Genomic DNA, 14,203 nt, shown 5'->3' with positions numbered 1-14,203 from the left:
CAGAGTGATGTGGCGCAGTCCCGGAGGAGGTGGGCCACTCACTGTGCTCCATAGCCTTGCGCATCAAGACCCTGGTCGGGGTGAGCATGGGCCTCCAGGACTGGCATCGCCTGCTGCGGGGGAGCCTCAGGGGTTAGCTCTGCTCTCACTCCCGTCCCATGGAGTAGCCCAGGGGCCACTGGCACCCCGAGGGCGAAAGAGGTGATGGGGACCATGCCAGTGATGCCCGCGGGGCAGGTGGCAGAACAGCACAGCACTACAACCTGCCTTGGTGCTCTGTCAGAAGAGTGTGAGGAATGGGCTGACCTGGGCTGGCCACAGGGGGGGTCCCGTGGGGGAAGTTGGGGGTGTGCTTGATACAGGGACCCCAATTCAGCCAGCGCACATCGTCCGGTGTCCCACCTCAACCTCTGCCACCTCAGGGATCCAATGGGGCCGTGTGATGGAATGGCTAGCTAGCGTGCAAGGATCACCCAGGAAAGTGATATCGTGGGCACGCATCAGATGTTGTAGACCGATGCGGAGCATCAGAGCTCATCCCAGAGCAGGTTGTAATCATCCTCCATCCAATGGGCCAGACCCGCTCTTACTGCCAACCCAGAGACCGCACCCTGTAGGGAGGCAGGTAAGAAGCAGGGAGGGTGTTCATGTGAGTGGGTGGCCAGCCCGGCAGTTGGGAGGGTTATGAGATGGGATGTCTGTGGTAGTCACCACTGATGTATATATTAGGTGACTTGTGGTAAGGCCCTGTACTACAGGTACGGGGGTAGTTCCCTGCCTGCTGGCTCTGCCCAGTAGGCGGAGTATAAATATGTGTGCTCCCCATACAGCAGCCATTTCGCCAGCTGCTGTAGGAGGCCACACACCTTAGTGTAATAAAGCCTCAGTTGCATTCAACTCTCGTCTTTGTGAAATTTATTGTGCAGCAATTTATTACACTAAAGTTTTCAGAAGATGGACCTCCGCATCAAGCCGGATCGCCTGCAGCTGGTTCCGCAATCAGGCAACGCCAAAAAGGACTTTGAACATTGGCTAGCCTGTTTCGAAGCTTACATCAGGTCTGCACCAGACCCAATTCCGGAAGCTCAGAAGATTAAGATCCACTACACGTGGCTGAACTCCAACGTCTTTCCGCTTACCCAGGATGCCGAACTACAACAAAGCCATGGCGCTACTGATAGAAAACTACGCTCAGCAGACGAACATGCTTTACGCCAGACACATCCTCTCCACGCGCAGTCAACTCCCTGGTGAGTCAGTAGAAGACTTCTGGCATGCTCTAATTCCCCTAGTCAAAGACTGTGACTGTCAGGCCATCACGGCCACGGAACACTCGAACTTGCTTATGAGGGACGCTTTTGTTACGGGGATAGGGTCAGATTACATCCGCCAACGCCTTTAAGAAGGGACCACGCTCGACCTCGCAGCAACCAAAAAGCTTGCGCTCTCGCTGACGGTCACCTTGCGCAACATCCAGGCCTACACCCCAGGCCGCGCGGCCCACCCCTCCTACGCATCGTGGACTCCGCAGACGGCCGCCCCATCGGGAACCCCACTCAGCCAACCCCACGCCTGTGCCACGAGGCAGCCAGCCAACCCGGGGGCCCCAAATGTTACATTCTGTGGGCATCCAAAACACCCCCGACAAAGCTACCAAGCCCGGATCGCCCTTTGCAAGGCCTGCGGCAAGAAGGGGCACTTCGCGGCGGTGTGCCAGGCCTGTTCAGTCGCCGCTATTGTTCCAACCCCTCCCCCGTACGGCCAGTGGGCGCTGCCATCGTCCCCTCCTCGGACCACGTGCGGCTCGTAGGCGCCGCCATCTTGTTCAACCCCCACCATGTGCGGCCCGTGGGCGCCGCCATCTTACCAGGACCCATGCCCCCCATCGTCTGCCACCATCGACGATCAGCCGTGTCTCGCCTCAGTCACGATTGACCAGTCTCGCCCACACAACCTAGCAACCGCCTCTACAAATGTGAAAATCGATGGGCACAAGATCTCCTGCCTGCTGGACTCCGGGAGCACCGAGATCTTCATTCATCCCGATAGGGTACGGTGCTGCTCCCTTGCGGTACACCCCGCCAATCAGAGAATCTCCCTGGCCTCTGGGTCCCACTCCCTGGCGATCCGGGGGTACTGCATAGCCACTCTCACTGTCCAGGGTGTGGAGTTAACCAGCTTCCGCCTCTACGTCCTCCCCAACCTCTGTGCTGCCTTACTAATCGGCCTGGACTTCCAGTGCAACCTCCAGAGCCTAATTGTGAAATTCGGCGGGCCCCTACCACTCCTTACTGTGTGCGGCCTCGCGATCCTAAAGGTCGACCCACCTTCCTATTTGCAAACTTAACCCCAGATTGCAAACCCGTCGCCACGAGGAGTAGAAGGTACAGCGCCCAGGACAGGACCTTCTTCAGGTCCGAAGTCCAGCGACTGCTTCGGGAAGGCATCATCGAGGCCAGCAACAGCCCCTGGAGAGCCCAAGTGGTAGTGGTGAAAACTGGGAAGAAGCACAGAATGGTCGTGGACTACAGCCAGACCATCAATAGGTACACGCAGCTCGATGCGTACCCCCTCCCACGCATATCTGATATGGTCAATCAGATTGCACAGTACCAGGTCTTCTCAACTGTGGACCTTAAATCCGCTTACCACCAGCTCCCCATCCGTAAGGCGGACCGCCCATACACTGCCTTCGAGGCAGATGGCCGCCTTTACCACTGTCTCAGGGATCCTTTCGGCGTCACCAACGGGGTCTCGGTTTTCCAACAGGAAATGGACCGAATGGTCGACGGGTACGGGCTGCGGGCCACTTTCCCATACCTTGACAATGTCACCATCTGCAGCCACGATCAGCAGGACCATGACGCCAATCTTGCCAAATTTCTCCGCACCGCCACTCTCCTCAACCTCAATTACAACAAGGAGAAGTGTGTGTTCAGCACGAACCGCTTAGCCATCCTCGGCTATGTGGTCCAGAACGGAGTTCTGGGGCCCGATCCCGACCGCATGCGCGGTCATGGAACTCCCCCTCCCCCACTGCCCCAAGGCCCTCAAATGTTGCCTGGGGTTCTTTTCTTACTACGCCCAGTGGGTCCCAAATTATGCGGACAAGGCCCGCCCACTCATCCAATCCACTCTTTTTCCCCTAACGGCCGAGACTCACCAGGCCTTCAACCGTATTAAGGCTGACATCGCCACAGCCGTGATGCACGCAGTCGACGAGACACTCCCCTTCCAAGTCGAGAGCGATGCATCAGACATCGCTCTGGCCGCCACCCTCAACCAGGCAGGCAGGCCCGTGGCATTCTTTTCACAAACCCTTCATGCCTCCGAAATTCGGCACTCCTCCGTCGAAAAAGAGGCGCAAGCCATCGTTGAAGCTGTGCGGCACTGGAAGCCATCGTTGAAGCTGTGCGGCACTGGAGGCATTACCTGGCCGACAGGAGATTCACTCTCCTCACTGACCAACAGTCGGTAGCTTTCATGTTTAAGAACACACAGCGGGGCAAGATCAAAAACAATAAAATCTTGAGGTGGAGGATCGAGCTCTCCACCTACAACTACGAGGTTTTGTATCGCCCCGGTAAGCTCAACGAGCCCCCCGATGCCCTATCCCGAGGTACATGTGCCAGTGCACAGGTGGACCGACTCCGGACTCTGCACGACAACCTTTGTCACCCGGGAGTCACACGTTTGGACCACTTCATCAAGGCTCGCAATCTGCCCTACCCCGTCGAGGAAGTCAGGGCAATCACCAGAGACTGCCAGGTCTGTGCGGAGTGCAAACCGCACTTCTACCAGCCAGACCGTGCGCGCCTGGTGAAGGCCTCCCGCCCCTTTGAACGCCTCAGCGTGGACTTCAAAGGGCTCCTCCCCTCCACCGACCGTAACACATACTTCCTCAGTGTGGTCGATGAGTACTCCAGATTCCCCTTCGCCATCCCATGCCCTGATATGACGTCTGCCACCGTCATCAAAGCCCTCAACACCATCTTCGCTCTGTTCGGCTTCCCAGCCTACATCCACAGTGACAGGGGATCCTCATTCATGAGCGATGAGCTGCGTCAGTTCCTGCTCAACAAGGGTATCACCTCGAGCAGGACGACCAGCTATAACCCCCGGGGAAACGGGCAGATGGAGAGGGAGAATCAGACTATCTGGAGGGCCGTCCAGCTGGCCCTACAGTCCAGAAATCTCCCGGCCTCCCGCTGGCAGGAGGTCCTCTCCGACGCACTGCACTCCATTCGGCCGCTCCTATGCACTGCGACAAATGACACACCCCATGAATGTCTCTTTGTCTTCCCCAGGAAGTCCACCTCCGGGGTGTCGCTCCCGACTTGGCTTGCAGCTCCAGGACCCGTACTCCTCCGTAAGCACCTACGACTCCACAAGGCGGACTCATTGGTTGAAAGGGTACAGCTACTCCACGCCAACCTGCAGTACGCCCACGTAGCGTACCCCGACAGCCGCCACGATACTGTCTCCCTCAGGGACCTGGCACCAGCTGGTTCCACACACACACACCCCTCTGACCCAGCGCCACCCTCCCCTTCCCCGGCGCACCCCACCGCAGCCCGCGCCCCAGGACAATCCGTCCTCCCCCTGCCCACGCCCGAGGATGACGAGGATTTTGGCACGCTCCCGGAGTCACCGAGGACCAGACCGACATCAGAATCGCTGCCACCACTGCGGCGCTCCCAACCGCAGATCAAGGCTCCGGACTGACTGAACCTGTAACTTAATCGGGACTCCATTTTTTTCTCTGTAGTTAAAACATGTACTTGTATATAGTTCTCCACCACCCCCGACGGACTCAATTTTAACGGGGTGAATGTGGTAGTCACCACTGATGTATATATTAGGTGATTTGTGGTAAGGCCCTGTACTACAGGTACGGATGGTAATTCCCTGCCTGTGGGCGGAGTATAAATATGTGTGCTCCCCATACAGGAGCCATTTCGCCAGCTGCTGTAGGAGGTCACACATCTTGGTGTAATAAAGCCTCAGTTGCATTCAACTCTCTTTTGTGTAATTTATCGTGCATCAATGTCTGTGCTGCTGGCCAGGCCCCCTAGTTGCTGAACCTGGAGGCAATCAGAGTGTCCCGTGCACTTGGCCTTGGCGCACAAGGTGTGCTGCCTGCCCGGGCCCCATGTCCTGCGCATCCTACCCGTCCCCCGCATCCTCCTCATCAGATGAGGCCTGTCATTCGTCTTCCTCCTCCAGCTTGTTGCCCCTCTGCTGTGCGATGTGGAGGACGCAGCAGGCCGCAATGATGCGTGAGATTCTCCTAGCACTATATTGGAGGGCCCCTCGAGAGCAGTCCAGGCACCTGAACCACATCTTCAGGATGCCGAAGGACCACCCGGTCACAACCCTGGTCATGGCATGGGCTTTGTTGTAACGGGTCTCCATGTCGGTCTATGGATCTGGGTGGGCATCATCAGCCACAACCGCGATGGATAACACCTGTCCCCCAGGAACCAATCTCTCAGCCAGGGAACGCCTCCAAGAGGTCAGGAACCGTCAAGTGTGCCAGGATGAAACCGTTGTCCGCGCTGCGCTTGATGTCAGATGTGCATGATGCGCAGCTCATGGTCACACACCAGCTGCACATTCATCGAGTGGAACCCCTTGCGGTTTGTGACGACTTGCTTGTCATGGTCCAGTGTTCGTAGGGTGACATGCATCCCGTCGATCACTCCCTGGACCTGGGACATCTTGGTGATGACAACGAACACCACTGTCCAGGCATCCTGGTGGGCTCGGTCCACATTGAATTTGATATATTATGGCGACTGGGCGTATAGGGCCTCCGTGACGGCGCAGATGCACCTGTACACCGAGCTCCGTGAGATTCCAGACAGGTCCCCACTCGCCGCCTAGTATGACCCTGTTGCATAAAGGTTCATGGCGACCTTCACCTTGACAGCCACCGGGAGCGGGTGTAATACCCCATTCCTTTGCATGCAAAATGCGGCATGATCTGGTAGATATGTTGCACTGCCCCCCTGTTCAGCCGGAGTCCGGTCCTACAGGTCCTCGAATGACAGGCACTACTGGTACACACGAGGCCTCATGCGGCTCCTCCCTTTCACCTCCTCCTCGGCCTGTTGGGCAGTCGGCTCTCCATCGTCACTGGCTGCCTCCTTTTCTTCTGGGGCAGGCTCCGCTGCTGCAGCTCCTCCTTGAGCAGCTTCAGTTTTATAATAATCTTTATTGTTGTCACAAGTAGGCTTATGAAGATACTGTGAAAATCCCTAGTTGCCACACTCCAGCGCTCGGTCGGGTACAAAGAGGAAGAATATAGAATGTCCAAATTACCTAACAGCACGTCTTTCAGGACTTGTGGGAGGAAACCGGAGCGCCCGGAGGAAGCCCATGCAGACACCGGGAGAACATACAGACTCCACACAGATAGTGACCCAAGCCGGGAATCGTACCTGGGACCCTGGCGCTGTGAAGCAACAATGCTAACCACTGTGCTACCATGCCGGACAGCATCTGTGCATCCTGCAGGGCTGCGCCGACTAGGATGAAGGCCACCATTCCTGTTGAATTCTGAAGTCCATTGTCTGCTGGAGATGAAAGTCAGACATGTTAGCAAGGTGCATACCCCCGTGCCCAACCAGGTCCAATGTATTTCCCATCTCTTCCCCCATCCCCACACCCACTCCTGGCCATTCCGCCGGCACTCTGCTCACCGCGCCCCTGGCGCCAAGGGTGCTCTGCACTGTGGGGGCCGCTAGACCATCCCAGCGGCCAGATGTACTAGTTGCTGGCACTAGCCATGCCAGCGTTGCGCTCCGCGGCACCTGTATGGCGAGTGCAGGTCCTACTTGGCCGCTGCCCTTGGGTGGGCCGCATGCTGCCCCGCCAGCGGGTGGCTGCTGGTTGGGGGGGGGGGGCACCTATACGGCTGGTGGCACTCTGCACAACTAGGGGCCATGGGGTGTGCTGCAAGATGGTTGCCTTGCAGGCCGCGGCAATGGCGGTTAATGCCTGGATGTCCCGGTCCCGTGGGGTTCATCCCAAACCCATGGCCTATCCCCTGGCCACCACCCAGGCCTGGTTGAGGCCCCACCCCCATATCCCCACAGATAGCCCTGTCAGCGGCAGGACTGGCAGCCCACGGTCGTGCCTCTGTATGTCTCCCTCATCAGCCACAACGCCTGTTTCACGATTTTTAAAGCCATAAGTAAAACTAACCATCGGTAATTCCGCGGGTGGAGGCGTAGCCTCGTAGAGGCCCCAGTGAATACTGGGTCAGGCCCGTTAATGATATGTGAACGGTGTTTACTGTACGTGCGGAGTAGAACACATTAGGATGCCGTTGTCGAGGCACCGGAGCAAGGCATTCTGGCATGCGCCCGGCGCCCATCACAAATTTGGCTTCACAACCTAATCTCCGCTCAATCATGTTTCACGATTCCGACGTCAGCTGACAGAATTCTGCCCACCATTTTTGGATGACTTGTTTACCATTCCCCAATTTCAAAATTTCAGTATATCAGAACTACATCAGGAATTAGTCAAGCCACAGCAGCCCTTTTTTTGGACCTTACTGTTTCTGTTCCACCTCCACCATTTTGTTACTTTTCCCAAACTTTCACTTCCTATTGTCAAGTTGTTTACCAGTAGTCCTTCCTGCAGCTTTCCATTGTTTTTCAGATAACTCATTAATGAGTTCAGATGTATTCAGCAACGGGCTGACTTTGTTCTGAAGTTCTAGATGTAATCACATTTCTGATATAGGAATTTTTTTTTGTCATTTGGTTAACATAAATTTGAGTTACACATTATATTCGTGGGTATCAGCCAGCTCTATTATGCGCCTATTAATAATATCTTAATTATCGCAAGCAGTTTTATTATTCAAGCATTAAAAGTAGTCCTGTCACCTTTAGTGACCAACCTGGGAAATAAAAAATTTAAAACATTTCCTTTTTGTTCACAGCAAATGCTCCAGTATGATCCCAACAAGCGGATTTCTGCAAAAGTTGCTATAAGTCATCGATTCTTTCATGACGTCACTATTCAACTGCCACATTTACAGCTGTAAATATTTGGTTGAGTTCACTTGGAAGATGAAAGAAGCATCTCAATTTTTTTTGCTTTTTTTTTCATTTCCATTTTGATTAATTATTTTCCGAGCTATACAGCTGTTTATCAGAAATTAGAAAATTGTACTTGTGGAGTATTTTGATTCTGAAGGTGATGACATGTAAAGACATGTATAATATTAGGCACAATACTTTGATGGGTTTAAATTCTGTTGTAGATTATTAGAGTGTCGAATCTGTTTTTAGATTTGAAATTCCATTTTTTGTAGAAACATGTTTGAAATATCACAAAGGAGTAGTTGATACTTTACAACAGATATAAATCAGTATGGAGTACAGGAATTTACTTTATAAATAAATGTTTTTCACAAATTACCTTTCTGAGATTTTACAGCTTGTAATAATTTAAATTTTCGATGTGTTTTTCTTCCCCCAATGTATTTTATGGCAGCTTGATATGGAGGTAGACCACTGAACCCCACTGACTCATTTTGTTGTCAATGGACAAGTTTTCCCAAGTTATTTCTTGAGCTTCCCAGACATTTCCATTACTATTCAAGGAGGAACCTTCGGTAGGTGGGGGAAATTTGACTTGAGTATTTCTTGCGCCTACTTAAAAACTTACTTAGCACTGATTTCAACATCAAGAAATTAAATGAAAGTACTGAATTTAATCAAACACATAAATTGACAATACACTTCAAAGTCAGGATGGTGAGTGATTTGGAGTGAAACCTCCAGGTGGTGGTGTAGTTCACCTTGCAAATTCTCAGACAAGGGAAAGAAGACACCCACTCAGATTCTTGCTCCTGTTCTCTGTCCATTGTTTCAAATACATATGTGGACAAAGGTTGAGTACAGGCTTAAACTTTTTTTCATACCCTTGGTACAATCATATGAACTCATACATTCAGAATATTTGCATGATGTAGCAGAGGAATGTTGGTATCTGAAATTTTAGCTGAATGGGTTCCTATGCTTAATAAAAAAGGAAATGAAAAAAGAAAATTGGAAAGAATAAACAGTGAGCATATGACCTGGGGTAGGCTTTTGTTGAGAGTGTAAGAATGGAATGGTTGGAATTGCTTCCTCATATTTTTCTTTCCATTTCTGTAAAGTGTGTGACTGAAATCCTGTTGAACATCTCTGAATGACAATGATTTGTTTTCTTTAATTTATAGTTTCCTATTGTGTGTTTTGTTTCTAATATATAAGTTGACCAAATTGTGTTGGATTGTGTTTTACCTTGTTGTTTGCTACAAAACAACTGATTTTGATACTAGAATAATTGTCAAAATGAAAAGTAATGATGACAAAAGCTGATTTGTTAACAAACTGTTATTCAAGTTATTTAATATTGTGATCATTTGTATTCCAGATTGCGGTATGAAAATACTTATAAGCAAAAAAACAAATGGCCTTTTAATTGTTTTCCATTACCTTGAACTGAAATTTTGTAGTTGTAAAAATCTTTATTTATACAATAAAAGTGCTTTTATGAAGTTTACTGATGAGATCACAAAGAATCCATGCCATGCACTTTCAAGTTTTAGATAAATTCAATTTGGGCTTTTAAATTATGAAACTATTCTAATTTATAAATGTTTGTAAATAATCCAATATAATCTTGGTCCTTTTGAGACTATTAACCTAGGTGAGACAAGGGACGGGATTTTCCACACCCTTGTGGCATGTTTTACAGCGGCGGCCCACTATTGGCCGGTGGCTGGATCTTCTGGTCCAGCAACTATCAACGGGCCTTCCTGTTGTATGCAACATCGCTGCTGGGAAATCCGCGGCGGGGGTTTGCCTTTGGTGGCACCGGAAGATCCTGCCGGCAGGAATGGCCAGAAAATTTGAGTAATGGAGTCAAAGCAGTGATTTATTTGAAAAGAAAATGTCCTCGTGGCTGGCCGAAAAAGGGGGATGGTTAGTCGGGGGGGGTTTACACCCCCCCCCCCCCCCAACATGCTAATCACGTGGAATGTGAGGGGTCTGAATGGGCCGGTCAAGAGGGCTCGCGTGTACTCGCACCAAAAGGTGTTAAAGACAGACATAGCCATGCTACAGGAGACTCATTTAAAACTCGCAGATCAAACAAGATTGAGAAAGGGGTGGGTGGGCCAGGTGTTCCATTCGGGGCTGGATTCAAGGAACAGAGGGGTAGCAATTCTGGTCAGTAAACGGGTGGCATTCGAGGCAGGGAGTATTGTGGCTGATAAAGGGGGCCGATACATAATTGTGAGTGGAAAGCTGCAGGGGACCCGGGTGGTGTTAGTGAATGTCTACGCCCTGAACTGGGATGACGTGGAATTCATGAGACACATGCTGGGTGAAATCCCGGACTTAGACTCACGTAATCTGATCATTGGGGGGTGACTCTAACACAGTCATTGACCCTGTATTGGACCGGTCAAAGTCCAGGTCAGGAAAGCGACCGGCAGCGGCTAAGGAACTGAGGGGTTTCATGGAACAGGTGGGGGGCGTAGACCCATGGAGATTCGCTTGGCTGAGGGCAAAGGAGTTCTCATTTTTCTCCCACGTTCACAAAGTTTATTCTCGTATAGATTTTTTTGTTGTGAGCAGGGCGTTAATCCCAAGGGTGGAGGGGACGGAGTACTCGGCCATTGCAGTCTCTGACCATGCTCCGCACTGGGTGGACTTGCGACTTGGTGAAGAGAGAGGGCAGCACCCACTCTGGAGGCGAGATGTGGGACTGCTAGCGGATGACGAGGTTTGTGGGCGGATAAATAGGAACATCCAAAACTACTTGGAAACAAACGATACTGGAGAGGTAACAGCGACCACAGTTTGGGAGGCTCTGAAAGCAGTTATCAGAGGGGAGTTAATTTCTATCAGATCCCATAGGGAGAAGAAAGAAAGAGCGGAGAGAGAGAGGCTAGTAGAGGAGATACTCAGAGTAGACAGGAGTTACGCGGAGACCCCCCGAGATGGGGCTACTTAAGGAGTGCTGGAGACTGCAGGCCGAGTTTGATCTGCTGACCATAGGGAAAGCAGTAGCACAGCTGAGGAAGGTAAAAGGGGCAGTCTATGATTATGGGGAGAAAGCGAGTAGAATGCTGGCGCACCAACTTCGTAGGAGAGAGGAGGCTAGGGAAATTGGAGGAGTTAGGGATAAGGAAGGTAACATGGTCTTGGACCCAGAGGAGGTGAACAAAGTCTTTAAGGAGTTTTATTGTAAACTACGAGTCCGAACTCCCGGCGGGAGGGGAAGGGATGAAGCAATTCATGGACTAATTGAGGATTCCAAAGGTGGAAGAGGATCTGGTGGAGGGACTGGGGGCCCCGATAGAGTTGGAGGAGATTGTTAAGGGCCTAGAGAGTATGCAGTCGGGCAAGGCACCGGGGCCGGATGGCTATCCTGCAGAATTCTACAAGAAAATTTCAGAACTGTTCAGTCCACTCCTGCTAAGGACCTTTAACGAGGCTCAAGAGAGAGGAACCCTCCCCCAACAATGTCACAGGCCTCGATCTCACTCATTCTCAAACGGGAGAAAGATCCGCTACGACGTGGGTCCTACAGGCCGATATCGATTTTGAACGTAGATGCCAAATTGCTGGCCAGGATTTTGGCAACTAGAATAGAGGACCGTGTCCCAGGGGTGATAGGGGAGGATCAGACAGGCTTCGTTAAGGGCAGGCAACTGAACACCAATGTACGGAGGCTCCTAAACATTATTATGATGCCCTCAGAAGGAGGGGAGGCAGAAGTAGTGGCTGCGATGGATGCAGAGAAAGCCTTTGACCAGGTGGAATGGGAGTACCTGTGGGAAAAGTTAAGAAGGTTTGGATTCGGGACTTCCGGGTGCGGCAATGACCAGCTGAGTCGCACGTTTCGGCATCTCCCGTTGGAACGGACTTTTGGGCTCTTAATAGGAGCCCCAACGGCAATTTAAACGGCTAAAAACACTGTGCGGTAAACCAGAATGGAATCCCCCGCCGGACACGCATGGAAAAGGGAGAGGATAGCGGCCGGATTACGGAGGATCCTCTGGAGCAGCGGCAAGGAAGGGAAGCTCAAAGCAAGATGGCGTCGGAAGGTGGCTGTTTGTTATGGGGCCCGGAGCAACAAGAGTTCCTGCGGCACTGTGTGGAAGAGCTGAAGAAGGAGTTGAAGAAGGAAGTGTTGGCCCCGATATTACAGGCGATTGAAGGGCTAAAGGAGGAGCAGAGGACCCAAGAGCTGGAGCTTCGGGTCGTGAAGGCAAAGACTGCTGAAAACGAGGATGAAATACAGGGCCTGGTGGTGAAGGCAGAAACGCACAAGGCACAGCACAGAAGGTGTGTGGAGAGGTTGGAAGCACTGGAGAATAACTCGAGGAGGAAGAATTTAAGAATCCTGGGTCTTCCCGAAGGGGCGGACGTCGGGACATATGTGAGCACGATGCTTCGCTCGCGAATGGGAGTTGGCTGACTTCTGGGAGCAACATGGGGGGTGCAACTACGCTAGAGGGGGATCTAGCGGAGAGAGGGTGGGGGGCTTACTGGGTTGCTGCTGCTAAGGAGAAGGGGGAGCTGTTATGGGATGGGGCGGGAGGGCACCGTCGGTGGGATATACGGGTGCGTGGGAACCGGGTGAGGAGCTGGGTTAAAAAAGGGGATGGCTAGTCGACAAGGGGGGGGAGGTGGGTAAAGAGCCCCCCAACCCGGCTGATCACGTGGAACGTGAGAGGGCTGAACGGGCCGATTAAAAGGGCACGGGTACTCGCACACCTAAAGAAATTAAGGGCAGATGTGGTTATTTTGCAGGAGACGCACCTGAAACTGATAGACCAGGTCAGACTACGTAAAGGATGGGTGGGGCAGGTGTTTCATTTGGGTTTAGATGCGAAGAATAGGGGGGTGGCTATCTTAGTGGGGAAACGGGTACTGTTTGAGGCAAAGACCATAGTGGCGGATAGTGGGGGTAGATATGTGATGGTGAGTGGCAGATTGCAAGGGGAGGCGGTGGTACTGGTGAACGTATACGCCCCGAACTGGGATGATGCAACTTTTATGAGGCGTATGTTGGGACGTATCCCGAACCTGGAGGCGGGAAAGTTGGTAATGGGTGGAGACTTCAATACGGTGCTTGATCCAGGGCTGGACCGGTCGAGGTCCAGGACCGGGAGGAGGCCGGCAGCGGCCAGGGTGCTCAAAGACTTCATGGAGGAGATGGGAGGAGTGGATCCCTGGAGATTTAGTAGGCCTAGGAGTAAGGAGTTCTCATTTTTCTCCCATGTTCACAAAGTATACTCACGGATAGACTTTTTTGTCTTGGGAAGGGCACTGATTCCGAAGGTGACAGGGACGGAGTATACGGCCATAGCCATTTCGGACCACGCTTCACATTGGGTAGACCTGGAGGTAGGAGAGGAAAAAGAACAGCACCCACTCTGGAGAATGGAAATGGGCTTATTGGCGGATGAGGGGGTATGTCTAAGGGTGAGGGGGTGTATTGAAAGGTACTTGGAGCTTAATGACAACGGAGAGGTTCAGGTGGGAGTGGTCTGGGAGGCGTTGAAAGCGGTGGTCAGAGGGGAACTGATATCCATAAGGGCACATAAAGGGAAGCAAGAGGGTAAAGAAAGGGAGTGATTGTTGAAAGAACTTCTGAGGGTGGACAGGCAATATGCAGAGGCACCGGAGGAGGGACTGTACAGGGAAAGACAAAGGTTACATGTAGAATTTGACCTGCTGACCACGGGTAAGGCAGAGGCACAGTGGAGGAGGGCACAGGGTGTACAGTATGAGCATGGAGAGAAGGCGAGTCGGCTATTGGCCCACCAATTGAGGAAGAGGGGAGCAGCGAGGGAGATAGGCGGGGTGAGAGATGAGGAGGGAGAGATGGAACGGGGAGCGGAGAGAGTGAACGGGGTGGGGTGTTCAAGGCATTCTATGAGTGGTTATATAAGGCTCAGCCCTCGGAAGGGAAGGAGGGAATGATGTTTTTCCTGGATCAGCTGGAATTCCCGAAGGTGGAGGAGCAGGAGAGAGCGGGACTAGGAGCACAGATTGAGATGGAGGAGGTGGTAAAAGGGATTGGGAGCATGCAGGCGGGGAAGGCCCCGGGACCGGACGGATTCCCGGTGGAATTTTATAGGAAATATATGGACCTACTGGCCCCGCTTTTGACGAGA

The 14,203-nt window shown here is 52.2% G+C and overlaps 1 protein-coding gene across 4 annotated transcripts in view; it reads left to right on the top strand.

Moving 5' to 3' along the window:
* The window catches only part of LOC140393256 (cyclin-dependent kinase 2-like), a 121,907-nt gene extending 112,337 nt beyond the window's left edge, over window positions 1–9,570 (top strand). For all 4 annotated transcript variants that reach the window (XM_072479550.1, XM_072479536.1, XM_072479542.1 and 1 more), the window contains one exon: window positions 7,958–9,570. In XM_072479550.1, coding sequence (XP_072335651.1) covers window positions 7,958–8,062 — 105 coding nt within the window. In that variant the 3' untranslated portion in view covers window positions 8,063–9,570. The remainder of the gene's footprint in view (window positions 1–7,957) is intronic.
* The last annotated feature ends 4,633 nt before the right edge of the window (window positions 9,571–14,203 follow it).

The sequence above is a fragment of the Scyliorhinus torazame genome, chromosome 2, assembly GCF_047496885.1.
Source record: "Scyliorhinus torazame isolate Kashiwa2021f chromosome 2, sScyTor2.1, whole genome shotgun sequence".
Classification (NCBI taxonomy): Eukaryota; Metazoa; Chordata; class Chondrichthyes; order Carcharhiniformes; family Scyliorhinidae; genus Scyliorhinus; species Scyliorhinus torazame.
Note: the sequence above shows the minus strand (reverse complement) of the source record. Positions and strands in the feature narration are given on the sequence as shown.